General features: G+C 43.0%; 1 protein-coding gene and 1 long non-coding RNA gene across 6 annotated transcripts in view; one reads left to right on the forward strand and one right to left on the reverse strand.

Annotated features, from left to right (window-relative positions):
* Nucleotides 1–6,070, forward strand: part of LOC149460168 (sperm flagella and cilia-associated protein 1-like) — an 85,731-nt gene extending 79,661 nt beyond the window's left edge. For all 4 annotated transcript variants that reach the window (XM_089680038.1, XM_089680040.1, XM_089680039.1 and 1 more), the window contains exon 7: nt 5,732–6,070. In XM_089680038.1, the coding sequence (XP_089536164.1) occupies nt 5,732–5,845 (114 nt within the window). In that variant the 3' untranslated portion in view covers nt 5,846–6,070. The remainder of the gene's footprint in view (nt 1–5,731) is intronic.
* Nucleotides 1–18,934, reverse strand: part of LOC149460169 (uncharacterized) — a 97,487-nt gene that overhangs the window by 58,546 nt on the left and 20,007 nt on the right. For both annotated transcript variants that reach the window (XR_016313126.1, XR_016313125.1), the window contains exon 2: nt 5,601–5,782. This is a non-coding gene — a long non-coding RNA (uncharacterized LOC149460169). The remainder of the gene's footprint in view (nt 1–5,600; nt 5,783–18,934) is intronic.

Genomic DNA, 18,934 nt, shown 5'->3' on the forward strand with positions numbered 1-18,934 from the left:
GTTTCTTGTCTGTCCACTCCTAGTCCCCACATTTAACATTTGTATAACAAGCAATCCACCACTGTTTTGTTAACATACAAAACTCCACATCAAGGTAAAAGTTCCAAATTCTAAATACTGCCTTTGCGGAAAAGGAAGTTGTACCACAAAAAAAGAGAAAAAGTGGACAGCCTGTGTTTAAGGAGTTCTGTCTGCCTGTGCTTGGAGAAGAAAAGGCACAGATCCCATGGTAGTGGGAATTTTATTGGTCTGTCATTTGAAGACTCAGCTGCCACCCAGAGCCTAGACAACACAGTAATGTGCTGAGAGGTATTTTGTGTCCATCTCTTGCCTTGCTGGCAGCTGGTCATAGCAAAGTCACTGTATATGTTCCTTAATTCTGCATAATCCTCAGGTCTATTTTGTGTATCATGCATTTATCTATAGTATAATAAAATCCTGTGTTAGATATACATGGAAAAGAGACCTTCCTTGTTGAAAAAAACAACCAAACTTTTCAAAATATATACACTATATTGCCAATAGTATTGGGACACCCCTCCAAGTCATTAGATTCAGGTGTTCCAATCACCTCCATGGCCACAGGTGTATACAATCAAGCACCTAGGCATGCAGACTGCTTCTACAAACATTTTTTGAAAGAATGGGTTGCTTACAGGAGCTCAGTGAATTCAAGTGTGGTACCGTGCAGGGGCGGACTGACAACTCAGATGCCCCCCGGGCAATAGGGGATCATGGGGCCCCTGTGTCCTTGCCCAAACTTAAAAAAGCCTATGAAAAAGGTACCAGGGGCATCTCATGGGGCCCCCTACTGACCCCAGGCCCTCAGGCAGTGCCCGAGTTTCCAAATGGTCAGTCCGCCCCTAGTACCATGATAGGTTGCCACCTGTGAAATGAGTCCATCTGTGAAATTTCCTTGCTACTGGATATTCCATAGTCAGCTGTTAGTGGTATTATAACAAAGTGGAAGCAACTGGGAACATCAACAACTCAGCCATGAAGTGGTAGGCCATGTAAAATGACAGAGTGGGGTCAGCGCATGCTGAAGCACACAGTGCACAGAAGTCACCAACTGTCTTCGGGTTCAACAGCTAAAGACCTCCAAACTTCATGTGGCTTTCAGATTAGCACAACAGTGCATAGAGAGCTTCATGGAATGGGTTTCCATGGCCAAGCAGCTGCATTCAAGCCTTACATCACCAAGTACAATGCAAAGAGTCGGATGCCGTGGTGTAAAGCACACCGCCACTGGACTCTAGAGCAGTGAAGACGTTCTCTGGAGTGATGAATCACGTTTCTCTGTCTGGCAATCTAATGGATGTGTCTGGGTTTGGCGGTTGCCAGGAGAACGGTAGTTGCCTGACTGCATTATGCCAAGTGTAAAGTTTGGTGGAGAGGGAATTATGGTGAGGTTGTTTTTCAGAGGTTGGGCTTGGCCCCTTAGTTCCAGTGAAGGGAACTCTGAAGGCTTCAGCATACCAAGACATTTTGGGGATGGCCCCTTCCTGTTCCAACATGTCTGTGCACCAGTGCACAATGCAAGGCCCGTAAAGACATGGATGAGTGAGTTTGAGATGGAGGAACTTGACTGGCCTGCGCAGAATCCTGACCTCAACCCGATAGAACACCGTTGGGATGAATTAGAGTGGAGACTGCGAGCCAGGCCTTCTCATCCGACATTAGTGCCTGACCTCACAGATGCGCTTCTGGAAGAATGGTCAAACATTTCCATAGATACTCCTAAACCCTGTGGACAGCCTTCCCAGAAGAGTTGAAGCTGTTATAGCTGCATAAGGTGGGCCAACTCAATATTGAACCCTACGGACTAAGACTGGGATGCCATTAAAGTTAATGTGCGTGTAAAGGCAGGTGTCCCAATACTTTTGGCAATATAGTGTATGTACACACAAAAACCATCTTAATTCATTGCATACACAGGCTTTGCATCCTGCTTGGAATTGCCATACAATGGTTTTCTCCGTTTCTTGAGCTCTTAGTATTCCCTCCAGCCCATGCCCCCACCCCTGACATCTCCATCACGATCAATAACACAATCATCAGTCCTCCCCTCATGCCAGGGTACTAGGTGCAATCCTAGACTGCCATCTGTCCTTTCAACCCCAAATCCAATCGCTGTCTAAATCTTGTAGACTTCACCTCCGCAACATCTCCAAGATACGGCCGTTCCTAACCTCGGAAACCACTAAGCAACTTTTTCACTCCCTTGTTATCTCTCACCTTGCCTTTTGTAACTCCCTCCTCATTGGCCTACCTCATCGCAGGCTAGCCCCTCTTCAGTCTATCATGAATGCTGCTGCCAGACTCATCCATCTTACTAACCGTTCTGTATCAGCCACCCCTCTCTGCCAATCCCTCCACTGGCTTCCCATTGCCCAACGGATACAATTCAAAACATTAACAATAACATATAAAGCCATTTATAACTCTGCCCCAAATTACATCACCGATCTTGTCTCCAAATATCACCCAAACCGTACTCTTAGCTCCTCGCACAACCTCCTGCTCTCTAGCTCCCTTGTCTCCTCCTTCCATGCTCCTCTCCAGGACTTCTCCGGAGCTTCCCCCATCCTCTGGAACTCTCTACCCCAATTTATCAGACTATCGCCTACTCTGCTCACTTTTAGGCGATCTCTGAAAACCTATCTCTTCAGGGAAGCCTATCATGCCGTCAGCTAATAATGGAATCTTCTACTCTTCCTACCAGTCCCTCCCCCACAGTTACTACCTTTTGTACCACTAGCCCCCCCCTCCTAGATTGTAAGCTCCAAGGAGCAGGGCCCTCCTATCCCTCTTGTATTGAACTGTATTGTTGCTGTATTGTCTTCCATTATATTGTAAAGCGCTGAGCAAACTGTTGGCGCTATATAAATCCTGTATAATAATAATAATAGTTTCTTCTCACAATGAAAATCTATAAAGCCCAGTACACACGTACCGAAATTCATCTGGTTCCTGCTGAACCAGCTGAATTTTGGTGCAATTGCACTGCTGTCTGTTCAACAGAAGCAGGTCTAATGATGCCCACTTCTGTTGAGCAGTCATTCTGGAAAACCACCATTTGATCAGCGCTTGCAGCCAATGGCTGCAGTGCTGATCAGTGTATTCTGACAGGAGAAGTGGAGTCCCCCTGTCAGAATACAATAGCGTGGTGGGGGAGATCCCTGCATCCACATTGCTTTTGTGGATTCGGGGATCTGGTTGAACAATAAAAAAGTACTGTGTGTACACACTGCTTTAGTCTGCTGATTGAAATCAATATACTTCATATGTTCCCAGAAATGTAATTTCCTGTATGTGCGATTGACTCACTGATTTTACCAAAAGTCTGCACTAAGTTACAGGGGTGCTGAGAATCGGATTTGTAACAAAAATGTCAGTTTTGACAAGATACTTCAAGTGCATGAGCTGATTAATAATGAAAAAGTCACTTCCATTCAGATTCACTCTGCACATTAACACAAATAACCAGCTTTTTCTGTACAGCAGAAACGGGTAGGTAGGAGCCTGCAACAAAGTTTGTTACCATCCTTGCAATGTGCATTGATCCAGCAGAGGTGACTTTTTTCTTCACAAAAGTGGGGTTACTTTTTGACCACTTCTCACTCACAGCGGTGCGATCTGTGATCAGAAACAGCGTTCGCAGTAGTAGTAGTAACTAAAGGCTTTCATTCATGATTGATCACAACTGCAGTGGTAAACAGTGGCTTCATGACTGCAGCTGAACCATGTTAGAGTCGATTGCCTAAACAGTCATTGAGTGTAAAAAAAAAAAAAAAACCCTGATTCACCTTCCTACCCCCCCTCCCCCCCACAATTCCGAGCAGTAGCATAGTGTCTGCACTGGTCTGATGACAGTATGCTAAAAAAAAGATTAAAAATGTAATTTATTTTTTTTTTTAAATTTACAATACTTTCACCCTGGTGACATTGTACTGGCATGGTGGTAATCATGTACAATGCCGTCTGCTCTGATATCACTGTATGTCAGTGCCGCCAGCCATTGTCCCTAATCCCCGCCACACCAGTCACAGTCTACCTCAGGGGCGGGCTGACAACTCATGGGGCCCGGGCAATAGGGGATCATGGGACCCCTGTGTCCTTGCCCACACTGAAAGCACACCCAAAAAAGCCTATAAAAGGTACCATGGGCATTTCATGGGGCCTCCTACTGACCCCGGGCCCTCGGGCAATGCCCGAGTGTTGGAATGGTCAGTCCGCCCTTGGTCTACCTGATCACTGCCACACTAGTCCCAGTGTCCCTGATCAAAACCACACTAGTCCCAGTGTCCCTGATCACTGCCACACCATTCCTAGTGTCACCATAAGCACTCATTCACACATGAGATGCTTTCTGAAGATCCATCTATCTATCTCTCTTCAGAGAGCAGTTTTAGCAGTGTTGTAATGCCTTCTTATCATCGTCTTTAACTCCTTGGACTCCACACAAGTACCCACATTCACTTGAATGGGTAGCGATCAGTGGGTGTACAGGGGTTATAATTCCTACCACAGCTGCAAAAGCATCGCAGATGCATACACCCCTGACTGCTGCCTCTGCAGCTAAAGCGGGTAGCGGTTGATGGGCAGTAAAACCCTGATTCAACTGCTAGGTTTTAATTCCCCCCCCTCCACCTCACGTGTGACCAGGGCTGCTGTTCGAAACCACGGGGCCCCATACAACCACCCTGACAGGACCCCCTCCCCACAAGAAAACACAGGTTACTATGCTTAAGTTATGAATGAACACAGCGAGCGATCAGTACCAATCACTCATTGTATTCATTCAGGAAGGAAAGGGGTTGGTAAATGTGACATATTTACCAGACCTTTCCCACATTCTCCATGCTGAAGGATCCTACTGTGTGCCTGCAGCTGCCAATGGGAAGGAGAGGAGGGAAGCCAGCAGTCTTGTGGGGGCACACAGGGGGAAACATATGGTGTACAGGGAGGGTAATGTGTGCAAGGGGGCAATTAGTGGAACCGACCCCCTGTAATGCTATCTATGCAGCAGCTGAAAGCCAGCTGGAAGGAGCGGAGAGGAGAAGAAGCCAGCTTACAGCTAATGCTGAGAGAGCCATACAGGGGGTATGCCTGTAATTGCCCTCCTGCCTTGACATCATCTCCCTGCCCACATCTGATTCACCCAGCTGCCTGGGCCCCTCTGCTGGCATGGGCCCCATACAGGAAGACTGGTGGTACCCCCTTATCCACAGCCCTGCGTGTGACTGAGCCCCAATAGTGCAGCCGTTCACTGTGTCCTATAGAAGGCAGGTCTGCTGGCTGAGGCTCTCTAGCCTAGATCCTGCTCATGGACATTCTAGATAGCGCTGGTTGATGTGGGGGTAATTAGGACCCACATACCTTTCCTTACTCACACTCCTAGACTGTTTGGACAAAAGATATGAGCTTCTTTGTGGGACAGAAAGAACTTTTGGTTCTCAGTAAAGTGCTGCAGACAGCGTCTAGTTGGATATATATTTACAGATCACATAATTACTGTAGCACACATTGATAATGCCTACGGAGGTAAGAAAATACTTTATTCTAAGACTGAAACAACAGGTTATCATATTACTTACTCTTTGAGTGATCTGATCAAAATTCCATGTACTGTACAAGTTTTCCATGATTCATAAGCCTAAATTGCATATACTCTGCTGTGTAGATTAAGGCTCTGCTGGGTGGCTAACTTTATCTATGTCCTTGGCAGATACTTCAGATGAAAGTCCAGCGCCTGGAGCACTTGGTGCAGCTGAAAGACCTGAGGATAGAGGATTTAACAAGGCACCTAAATAAACAAAGATTGCAAAAGAATATCACTTAAGATCTTTACTTTAGAACTAGTCAAGAATACTACTACCAAGCATTTTACAAATTCCTGGAAGACATTCTCAGGGACTTTCGTCATACTCATCGAATCTGAGCGTTGGATTGAACAAGTGCCTCTTTTTGTCCTCTAGTTGTAGAATAATATATACTGTACATTGTGTGTGTGTAAAATATATCTAGATGTAATTTTCAAAATTAAAATTCTATTGACATGACAGAAGCCTTGGCTAAGTGCAGTTTTGATAATGTATGTCCATGATATAGTTTTGCCTTTAACAGAGATTCATTCTACAGGAAAAAAGCTAGATTCCTATGGACTTCAGACATGCATTTATTAAACACTGTTCACATAAAGTGCAGTGCTCAAAACATCTCAAACAAAAATGATAATAATATTAGAAAAATAATCATAGATCCTCACAAAGTGTCCATAAATGAAATAATCATATGGTGAATGATACCTGGTATCAAGGTATAGTGTCCAGCTATCATATATTGATGCTAATTCCTCTAAGTGCAGATTTTTGGGTTATATTTAACCCATTTATTAAAGGTATGTGATTGAAACAAATACTCCTCTTGGTATGTTAATGCTGTATTTGGACTTAACCTCATGTGGTAATTAATTAAGAACATGGTTTGTGGCCTCCTGCTGTAATGTGGACCTTAGTTTTATTGCTACTGTTTATATAGCAATTGCAAATACTAAGAAAGAGGTCAGTTTGCATTGTTTAGTTTCCTTGCATAGAGGAAAGTGATTGGACAAAAACCAATAAATCAAAATTAAAAGTCTTAAAATTAAAGTGTATGTAAATTTAGAACTTTTTTTTTTTTCAGTTGTGGATAGAGTGGGCTACAGGTTGGAACCTATGTCATGTTTTTTTTGCTGTCTGTGTCCTTGCTGGGGAAATGTACCCTATCTGTGTGTCCTGTGGCCATTGTCTATGATACAGAAAGTAATGAGAAATCTAGCATTTTTTTATTTGTCACAAGAAAAGGAGTTGAGGGGTATTTTCCCATTTAAAGCAGTTCTTCACCCTGGAAATAACAAGGTAAAAGTCAGCAGCTACAAATATTCTAGCTGCTGAATTTGAAAAAAAACCCACACCCTTACCTGTCCTAGGATCCAGCTATGTCCTTACCTGACCCGGCTCTTCAATGGTCTTTGGTTCTGCAACACTGGTATCTTAACCACTTCCCGACCGGCCGTTGTATATAAACGGCCGGACAGTGGCAGTGCAGGGGTGGGTTGCCGTTCATAAACAGCGCTTGCCATTTCGGACTGTGCACGCTCCCTGGGTGCACACAGCACTGCGATCTGGTGCCCGCTGTACGGGACCTCTGTGGGAGGTCCCGATCATGTGATCACTGATTGGCCAATCAGTGATCACATGAATAGGTGTAAGCAAGATGTCACTTCTGACATCATTGCTTACTGCGTGTGAAATCTGTGAATGATCACAGAGATCACATGGTACAAGGCTGTTCACAACAAATTGTACCATGTGACAAGCTGTGACCAATCACAGCTCACACATTATTTCTCAATGGATGCGAGAATGCAGCCAGAGAGAAGGAGAAATGATTGCTTTTACACCCATAAAGGCTGAAAAAGCAATCGGTGTGAAAAAAAAAAATCATCACCCCTCCACAAGTAGTACAGTGTCACTAGGGTGACAGTATGTTAAACCAAAAAAAAATATAAAAATGTAAAATACATTTTTTTAAAAATTATAATTTTTGGTTATAAACTAATTTGGGTTATTGTTTTTTTTTTACTAAAAAGATAACTGAATACATTTTGGCCAAGATTTATGAAGAAATATTATTTATTTGCAAAATTTTATAAGAAAAAACACTTTTTCAAAATTGTTGGACTTTTTCATTTATATAGCAAAAAAAAATAAAAATCCCAGTGTTGAATAAATACCACCAATATAAAGTTTTATCTGTCTAAAAAAATGCTAAAAAATTCATATGGGAACAGTGTTGCATGACCGTGCAATTGTCATTCAAAGTGTGACAGCGCTAAAAAAGCTGAAAATTGGATTGGACAGAAAGGGGGTAAAAGTGTCTGGAGATGAAGTGGTTAACTGTGGGCAGCCGACTGTGGGGGGGGGGGGGGGGTCAGGTTTCAGCTCAGATCACCTAGGCAGTCAGAGTGGCATGGGGGGGGGGGGGTACCTGTCGAAATCAGATATCCACCCCCTCCCTTTCCCAAAAGACATTCCAAATAAGGTAGAAGAGGGGGGAAGAGAAAGAAAAGCAGAACTTCCCCTTTTAGGTGACATTCTGCTTTAAACACCAGTTCTGGTGACAACTAAAATCTGACTGGACACAGATAGCAGAAGAAAAAAAATCTGACAAGAATCTTAAACCCCTATCCAAAACTAAAAAAAAAAATTAAACTATTGCAAACTGAGAGAGAGACATAGTCATGAAATGATTTTGAACTGCAGCAATTACCTGCTATTAAATATAACAATATTTTGTCATTGAAGGGGAAAGATGCCTGCTGATTGTTCTCTTACAATTAATTAGAGAGTAAAAGAACTTTTGAAATTGCAGGAAAGGATTAGAAGTTTTAATAATTGTGCAAAGGCATAAGCCAGTATTATTAAGTGGATGAGCATGGAGTTGTATATGAGTGATATGCATAGAAACAAAAAAAAAATAAAACCGTGAACATAAATCCTGCTTAAAAGGCTTAACGTGGACCTTCATCCTGCAAAATGACTTTTGCCTGCCTTCTTTCCCCTCCTTCTTTCATAATTGGATCTGACATTTTTGTGCTGCAATGCAATCCTTCTTTCTTGTCTAAGCAAGACTGATGGTCACCCACTGCTGTCTCCTGGGATGTCCACATTCTCCTTCCCAAGAGGCAGTTTCACTGACAGGTGCATTCGTGCTACCAGATGCTGTGTATATGCAGATGTACTGCAGGGCTTTGGGTTCCAGCAGGGCCTAAGCAGCACAACTGTGCTTGCATTGGGGCTTTCCTGTGATTGCATGAAGTTTGAGTAGTTATGGAAGTCCCAGATCTCAGCATGTTTGCACATATGCGGGAAACTCCTGAGCATCCACAGATGTCCTTTGGTCCCGTGGAGCTCTGCTGGGACCTGAAGATCAGCCAGACCCTTCAACAGATCTTTGCATTCACCAGATTACCAGAATAAATGTATCACAGATTGAATATTTAAAATTTACGCATAGCCAAAACTGTTTCTTTTTCTAAACTATAGAGTTCATAAAATGTACCTTCCATGTGTTATTTTTCTTAAAGTGACACTGAACAATATCCTTAGTCTCCAAAAATAGTCTATACACATTCATTGCAATGATGACCCTGTAATCTTTTTTTTCATTAAATAATTTTTTACTGTGTTTTTCTGCTCCTTGTCATGTCCTCAATGAACCCCCCCCCACTTTAATTTGTTTGGAACAAGCACTGCATGTTAGTTGTGATCATGTGCACTGTTCTATACACACCACAAATCCCATAGTCCCTAGTCCATTTTGGGAGTGAGCAGGCGAGGGTTGCGATATGAGATCATCAAAAAAGCTGGACTGTGGAGGAGACCGAGAGCCATACAAGGTAATTACCTGAGTTAAAAACTTGAATGCATATTTTTACATTTAGTGTCACTTTAAAGCCCAACTCCAGGAAAAAAGTAGCCCCCTCCCACTCCTACCCCCCCCCAACCTCATCCAGGGCCGGGTCACAATCGTGTGATCATCCAGCATTAGGTCCTTCTCCCTCTATGTTCTCCTCCGTTTACTTCATGGGTCCTTCTGCTGGGTGTTCACTGCCTATGTGGACAATTCCCACTTTCTGGCTAATGGAGGAGTCCTCTTAGGGTCCAAAAGAGATCTAACGTTGGACTGAGGAGTGTGAAGGGGGACCATAAAGTTAAGGTTGGGGCAGAATAGGTTAGAAGAGGGTGGGAAAAAGGGATGGGCAAAAAAATCAATCTTGCGTGTTCTGAGCTTTAAGTACAACATGAAAAAAGTACATTTAACAATTTTACGATATCTATATACAGCGCACAGCCTTAACATTATGACCACTGACAGGTAAAGTGGATAACATTGCTTATTTTTTTACAATGACATCTGAAAGTCGGTGGGATATATTAGGCAGCAAGTGAACATGCTGTTCTTGAAGTCGATATGTTGAAAGCAGAATAATGGGCAAGCGTAAGGATTTAAATGACTTTGACAAAGGCTAAATTTTAATGTCTAGATGACTGGGTCAGAGCATCTCCAAGACTGATGATAAACAGATTGAGCGCTACTAGGTAAAAATGATGGGAGTAAGTGACTCTAACTAAAAAAGTCCAAAGGACCTAATGAGGTCAATACGTCCACTAGGAGGGAGCTTGTAATTAGAGTAGGAGATGACTCTGTGAATGAGCTAAGAGAAAAGGAAAACAAGCAACATCTAGGTTTAGTATTAAGATCAACATTTTAATAGTCAAAGCAGTCACAAGGAAAGATGTGACTGAGCATATAGAACTTTGTAAAAGGCTGTCATCAATACCGGTCCCAGACAGCAAGGAGATGGAGGCTGTGGGCCCGCTGACAGGATGTTCTGGAGGCTCCCAGGGCTTCCTGATCGGCATGGAATGCAGCAAGGCAGGCGGAAGTGACATCATGACAAGAAATGTTGACCAAAAATGGCGACGCATTGTGAAGCATGCGCTCCTTCTTCAGGCCATGGGGAAGCCATATTTGAGTATATGATGGCCTTTATCTCTTCTTATCTACTTTGTGCCCCCACACCTGTAATGGGACTTTGGCTGTCAGTGAGCCGTGGACCAGCTGATGCGCTGCTTTAAGAGTCCTTTATACTTTATATATATGTAACCTATTCAAGATGGCCAACTTCCGGTTCCTGTTTGTGTAATGATGTCATCCGGCCAAGCCGTTGACACATTTCATTATCCAATCATGACTGCTTCAGAAGGATGTGGTCAGATAGTAATGTGTCAAGTTTATATATATATATATATATATATATATATATATATATATATATGATGAGGGTTGGGTATAAACATATTGTAAACAAATGTTACACTATAAAGGACTATTAAAGCAGCGGGTCAGACAGTCCATGGTTCGATGACAGCCAAGGTCCCATTACAGATGTGGGGGCACAAAGTTGGTGGCTGGAGAGATGAAGTCCTTCGTATACTCAAAGATGGTTTCCCCATGGCCTGAAGAAGGAGCGCATGCTCCACAACGCACTGCCATTTTTGGTTATCATTTCTGGTCGCGACTTCACTTCCGCTTGCCTTGCTGCGTTTCATGCCATTCAGGAAGCCCTGGGAACCTCCAGAACATCCTGCCAGCGGGTCCACAGCCTCCATCTCTTTGCGGTCTGGGACTGGAATTGATGACAGCCTTTTACAGAGTTGTGTATGCTCAGTCACATGTTTCCTTGTGAGTGCATTTGCTTATGACTATTAAAATGTTGATCTTAATCCTACACCTAGATGGCGCTTGTTTTTTCTTTCTCCTAGCATCTTCAAGACTGCAGCTCTTGAGGGATGTTCCTGGTTTGCAGTGGTCAGGACCAGGGGCGGACTGACCATTCGAGCACTCGAGCATTCGAGTAGGGGACCCCATGAAATGCCACTGGTAACTTTTATAGGCTTTTGTGGGTGTGCTTTGAGTGTGGGCAAGGTCACAGGGGCCCCATGATCCCCTATTGCCCAGGGGCCCCGTGAGTTGTCAGTCCGCCCCTGGTCAGGACCTAACAAAAATGGTCCAAGGAAGGAAAATCGGTGAACTGGCAACAGGGTCATGGGTGGCCAAGGCTTACTGATGTACATGGAGAGTGAAGGCTGGCCTGTGTTGTTCAATCCAATAGAAGAGCTACTGTAGCTCACATTGCTGAAACAGTTAATGCTGATTCCAATTGAAAGGTACAGTATCAGAGCACAGTGAATGTTGTGCAGTGCAGTTTGTTGCGTATGAGGCTGTATATCCGCAGACCAGTCAGGTTGCCCATGCTAACACATGCCCACAACCAATAGTGTCTAAAATGGGCACCTAAGCATCAGAACTGGACCACAGAGTAACTGAAGAAGGTGGCCTGGTCTGATTTACTTAAGGATGGCTTGTGGAAGACTAAACGAGTTTGAGCTGTTGACTTGCCCTCCAGATCTCAATCAAAACAAGCATCTGTGGGATATGTTGGAAAAACAAATCTAATCCATGAAAACCCCACCCCACAACTTCCAGGAGTTAAAGAATAAGTTCACCTTTAATTATTAAAATAAATGCACATCTTTTTGCAGGTAAAAAAAAAATAGCATTTTTTTTATTAGGAGCCTATAAAGCAATGCATGGCTCCTTCAGACTGTCAGTGTACACAATGGCAGGAACCATGAATGAACGAGCTACCTAGAAGGCTCACCAGTCCTCTGGTGGTTCAATGAAAACTACAAGCTGTTAGCGACGAAGCCTGATGGTAGTTGTAGTTTTCCCATTCACAGAACTCTGTGAATGAATGACATGGCAGAGGGTTTATTTTTTTTAAATTGTGACAGTGAGTTTGAGGAGAAGATCTCCAACTCGTTGTCACTAGAGGTGGTGGATAAGGGGGAGGCTGCAGAAGTGGAAACCCTAAAAACACACGGAACATGTAACATATTCCCAAAGCTGAACTTATCCTTTAAAGGATCTGCTACTGATGGTTTGGTGCCAGATACCACAAGCATACCTTCAGAGGTCTAGTGGAGTCCAAATCTCAATTGGTTATGGTGGGTAGGCATTTTGTTATGCCTGATCGATGTATATTGTTACTGTATATAAATTGCTTTACATTTAAAACTGAACTCCAGGTATGTTTTCAGTTACATACTTTACATTGGTCCACACTGGACTCCTATCACATACTTGATAGAATACATGGAGTTGCCAGTCACTGTAGTAGTTGTAGATATTCCAGGTCCTGGACAGAGAGAAGATAGTGATGTCACTGCCTCTCCTCTCCACCTCATCTAATCAAAGAACGTCTTTTATTCACTGACAAGCAACCCCTTGGATTAGCGTGCAGTGAAGCAGCCACTCATCACAAGACCTGAAAGATTACTGTAGTAGTATCAAATACTGCAATGATTATCATCTTCCACAGCAGTCCTAAGGTATGAGATATGCATACTTATAGTCCATTAGTCCCAGCTGGACCAATGTAAATATACAATTAGGGACATACCCGGAGTTCAACTTTAATTCTATGGTATAGTACTGGAAAGTACCAGTATGTGTGGAAACAGTGCCACGTTTTCTGCTTTGTAATTATGACTGCTTATTGGCCAGCTAAACAAAAATAACCGTGGTATTTGGAGGAGCTACTTCAATTTAAAGAGCTCAACGAAATTCAGTCTCTTGCTGCTAACTGCGGTCTCTGCCAGATGTTATGGAAGCAATCTGTAATGTTCATGACCTCAGCTCTTCTATCCAGTCAGAAAGTTTACCGACACAATGACCCACTACCCTTCAAAAACAGACGACCATCCAAGTCCATTCCTCATGTCTGCGGATCTCTCCTGGGTTTTCAGCCCTCTCCCACTGCGCTTCAAATGTTGGAATAATATTGTTAGTCTTGGCACAACATTTTGTGTTCTATACTTGAAGCTCTAGAAATAGTACATTAGACACGAGCATACATAATGGTAAAAACAGGACCTTCTGGAAATTAAGAACTGTTGTAATGGGATCAGATTAGCATCAATGAGAACTTGAAAGGATAGGAGGAGGCTTCTCATAAATTCTAGGTATGCTAGTACTCACCTATTTAAATAATAAAGGGGGAGAGGGCTCTATGGGGGGTGTCTTGTGTCAGCATATTTTTATCGTGGAATAGAGATGCAAAATAATCCATAATACAGATGGGCAATTTAGTCATGTTGCTTTGTTCTTTGACCTCACTAATGTGTACATTAACAGCGGTCCAGCGGTGGGCTTTTCTCTAAGACAGTCATTTGAGTTGATGCCAAGATTGTTCTCTAACTAACAATATTAGTTCGTGTAAAGGTCTGCACATAAATTGGTCATAAATTGACAGGTCACTTAGTGACTATGAGATCATTTAAAGTTTACAGAGCTGAATTTCAGTTACTTGACACCCTACATAACACTTTGTGTTGAGTCAACAGCACCAAACGACCCCAAATCTTTGTGGGCACATATTCTGCATACATTTGATTTGTATATATTGTGCATTTATTGACCTTTTAATTTATATTTCCCACTGTTTTTACTGGAAGATGTATAAAGGAAAGAAACATTCTGAGATGAGTAAGTAGGGTAATCTGTTGTTCAGTCATGTCTTAACCCCTACATGCAACCTGGTCCCTACACTAGTGTATACATATGGTATAGTAAATCATATCACAGAAAAACAATGTATTGCTGTATTTCAAACTAACATATTACAAAATGATGCTGTCATTTGACTTCATGAAGTTTGTTGATTATCAATAATGGTCACACCCAGGGGAATATTTATACCTTGTTCTCCCCTAGGACAGCTACCTTGTTTTGGCCCCCCCTACAGCAAACACGCACTACATACAGAACCAAAATGAAATTGCCAAGACTGAAACTGGCCATACACCGACTGAAATTCCTGCTGGAGTGGCTGAATTTCAATCAGTGTATGGATTTCTCTGCTGCATAGAATTCGATTATTGTGGCTGACGGAACATGCGTGAAAACGCCCATCGATAAGCTGCTGAAGCCATTAAACACCGTATTTTGAAAAAGGGGGGGGGGGGTGTTTGCTAAGACACAATCAGTACTATAGTTATACAAGCCATCCTAGCTACATCTTGCTGCTAGGGTTACACCTTACACAGAATAGTTACTTGTACTACTGAGTTAAACAATATTTTGTAGCGACAAGTGACTGTACAATCTAAATACAACATGGATATGATGTAGTGTCATTATGCAGCAGGCGAGCATCACATACGGCTGCACCCAGGGGCACAAATAGGGGGTCCATACCCTCTGCAGTCACTCCTACCACCTGTTAGAACTTAGAGGCAGGCAGTAGCAGTTTAAAGCAAGGAAGGCTCTCTTAAACCCTTCATTGGCTCTGACCACATGACACAGTCAATGGAGGACTTTCCCTCATTGAGCTCACTACCTAATTTTATGAGTGGATATCATGGAGGGGTGAAAGCTGCACTAGAGGTAGCTGTATTGGGGGGGGGGGGACTGTATTGGTGATGAGGGAAGCTACACTGGGGAGATCTGTACTCTAGGTGGAAAATGTACTGATTGGGGGGGGGGGGGTCTGTACTGTGGGGAGATGTACTGGGAAAGCTGTACTGCTGAGGGAGGGAGCTGTACTGATGGGGTATTGAGGGATCTGCATCAGGGTGGAGGGGTACTTGGTGGGGAGGGGGGGTCTGTTTGCTTTTGCAAACTCCAAGCAGGCTTTCATGTGTTTTGCAGTGAGGAGAGGGTTACATCTACCAACTCTGCTGTAAAGCCCAGATCTGTGCAGGGCTGCAGTGCTCCAGTGCTGGTTGTCCTTTTGGAACTTTGTCCCATCTCCACACAGAATCTCTGGAGCTCAGAGTGAGCAAAAGGTTCTTGGTCACCTTTCTTACTAAGGCGCTTCCCCCTGGTTGCCCAGTTTAGCTGGGCGAACAGATCTTGGAGTCCTGGTTGTGGCAAACTTCTTCCACTTGAGAATTATGAAGGCCACTGTGCTCTTGGGAACCTGCAGTGCAGCAGAAAGTTTTTGTAGCCCTCCCCAGATCTGTGCCTTGCAATAATCCTATCTCTGAGCTCTGCAAGCAGTTCCTTTGACCCCATGGCTTTTGTTCTGATACACAATGCATTGTCAGCTGTGAGGCCTTTTATAGAGAGGTGTGTACCCTTCTAAATGTAGTTCTACCCCCATAGGAGTTGCTTGTATCTTGCCCAGGCTTTCCCCTAGATCTTCTCCCACCGCCAAGCACACATTTCCTATAGCCAGGTGCACACAACTTCATTCCTGCAATTATCAGTCTATGGGTTATAGCTTGTTGTTTTTATTCTGGGATAGGGAAGGGATAGAGTGGGATACTCCAAATTGAACTATGCAAACTTGAGGACAGCTTTATTTAACCTCCCTGGTGGTATGGTTATTTCAGATTTTTGGTGCTGAAAGCGGTACCATTTTTTTGCATGGAAATATGTATTTTTTTTATTGTAGGCCTGTAATTTAGGAATAACTCACTGAAATCTGTCCAAACAAGAGTCTAGTAAACATTCCGGATCTGATAAAACTTGGAACACAAAATCATAAATTATAATTTATTAAATAATCATAGAAAATAATAATATAATAATAATTTAATTAAATAATATAATCAAACCAAAAACACTGAAATTTGAAATATAGCGTCAAGTTCGCACATCGCTGAGCAAAGTCGCAGAATCGTTTTCAGTGTCTGATGACGAATTTCCCCACGAATCATTATCACTCAATTCTACAAGTGGTTCTGATTTGCTATCGCTGTTCTCTAGCTGGTCTAAAACCGCTTTTGACATAAAGGGACGCTTTTTGGATGCCATGGACTTTTCTAAGTTTCCAGGCAGAAAGAACAGTCAAAATGCAGGCAGGGGACAGGACAAAGCAGTAGGGACAAAATGTATGTAAAAAAGTTTTGAAACAGCAATGTTTTAATATGTAATAATCATTTTTTAAAAAAATAAAATTTTTTTAAAATTTCAAATTTGCCGCCGTATGTCCCGACGTCACAGGGACCGGAACACGGAAGCCGGATGCCGGCATCGGCCAGAGGAGATGGTCGGGGACGCTGCAGGGGACACATTGCGGGAGCGAAGGACAAGGTAAGCACTGCAGAGACTCCCTATGCAACGCTGCATGGTAAGCCCAAGTGTAGCTCGGGGTTACCGCTTTTGGTACTGAAACTCTACCCCAAGCTACACTCGGGAATACCGCTAGGGAGGGTAAGTAGATCCTGTCACGATCGCGGCGTCAGACCCCAGACCTTCTCACCAAAACTCGTGACCGAAGGGGTAGCTGACCTAAAACTGTGATGTGACGTGCGTAACAATGCCACACCCAGCTACACCCTGCACAACGATTTTCCAGCTAATGGATACCGATCGATGTGTACAGCAGCCTGAATCGGTTGTTACTGGGTCAGGTTAATTACGCAATTAACCCCTTCACACTGCCACCACCTCCTTTTTGATCACAGAAAGAGGAAACTCGGCGTTCAGCTATAACACTATAATGGTTGATATAATCGACTGCATAACCTGGTCATAATACAGGCCTGTTATACAGAGGGTTAAAACAAACAGTAGCGTCTCTTTAAAGGCAGGGATTCGTAAATTGCAATTAAGAGCTATAGAAACAGTTCAACACTTTCAGAAAGAGAGATTTATTACTAAAAGGGTCAAACAGGTGCAATAAAAATATTTACAGAGAAGATGTAACTAAGATATACAGTACACCGTGTTCCAAATTATTATGCAAATTCTATTTAAGTGTCACAAAGATGAAATATTTAGTTTTTCAGTTTAACTCATGGATGGCATTGTGTGTCAGGGCTCTTTTGATCACTGAAAACAATCTCGGACACCTGTGATAATTAGATTGGCCAGTGAGCCCAATTTAAGGAAAAACTACTAAAGGCCGGTGTTACACATTATTAAGCAGGGCACCATTTTCAAGCAATATGGGGAAGAAAAAGGATCTCTCTGCTGCCGAAAAGAGTGAAATAGTTCACTGCCTTGGACGAGGTGTGAAAACATTAGATACAGTCAGGTCCATAAATATTGGGACATCGACACAATTCTAACATTTTTGGCTCTATACACCACCACAATGGATTTGAAATGAAACGAACAAGATGTGCTTTAACTGCAGACTGTCGGCTTTAATTTGAGGGTATTTACATCCAAATCAGGTGAACGGTGTAGGAATTACAACAGTTTGCATATGTGCCTCCCACTTGTTAGGGGGCCAAAAGTAATGGGACAATTGGCTTCTCAGCTGTTCCATGGCCAGGTGTGTGTTATTCCCTCATTATCCCAATTACAATGAGCAGATAAAAGGTCCAGAGTTCATTTCAAGTGTGCTATTTGCATTTGGAATCTGTTGCTGTCAACTCTCAAGATGAGATCCAAAGAGCTGTCACTATCAGTGAAGCAAGCCATCATTAGGCTGAAAAAACAAAACAAACCCATCAGAGAGATAGCAAAAACATTAGGCGTGGCCAAAACAACTGTTTGGAACATTCTTAAAAAGAAGGAACGCACCGGTGAGTTCAGAAACACCAAAAGAATCGGAGACCACGGAAAACAACTGTGGTGGATGACTGAAGAATTCTTTCCGTGGTGAAGAAAACACCCTTCACAACAGTTGGCCAGATCAAGAACACTCTCCAGGAGGTAGGTGTATGTGTGTCAAAGTCAACAATCAAGAGAAGACTTCACCAGAGTGAATACAGAGGGTTCACCACAAGATATAAACCATTGGTGAGCCTCAAAAACAGGAAGGCCAGATTAGAGTTTGCCAAACGACATCTAAAAAAGCCTTCACAGTTCTGGAACAACATCCTATGGACAGATGAGACCAAGATCAACTTGTACCAGAGTGATGGGAAGAGAAGAGTATGGAGAAGGAAAGGAACTGCTCGTGATGCTAAGCATACCACCTCATCAGTGAAGCATGGTGATGGTAGTGTCATGGCATGGGCATGTATGGCTGCCAATGGAACTGGTTCTCTTGTATTTATTGATGATGTGACTGCTGACAAAAGCAGCAGGATGAATTCTGATGTGTTTCAGGCAATATTATCTGCTCATATTCAGCCAAATGCTTCAGAACTCATTAGACGCCGCTTCACAGTGCAGATGGACAATGACCCAAAGCATACTGCAAAAGCAACCACAGAGTTTTTTAAGGGAAAGAAGTGGAATGTTATGCAATGGCCCAGTCAATCACCTGACCTGGATCCGATTGAGCATGCATTTCACTTGCTGAAGACAAAACTGAAGGGAAAATGCCCCAAGAACAAGCAGGAACTGAAGACAGTTG

The sequence above is a fragment of the Staurois parvus genome, unplaced genomic scaffold (assembly GCF_062004578.1).
Source record: "Staurois parvus isolate SC_StPar_1 unplaced genomic scaffold, SC_StPar_1.0 ptg000234l, whole genome shotgun sequence".
NCBI classification, from domain to species: Eukaryota; Metazoa; Chordata; class Amphibia; order Anura; family Ranidae; genus Staurois; species Staurois parvus.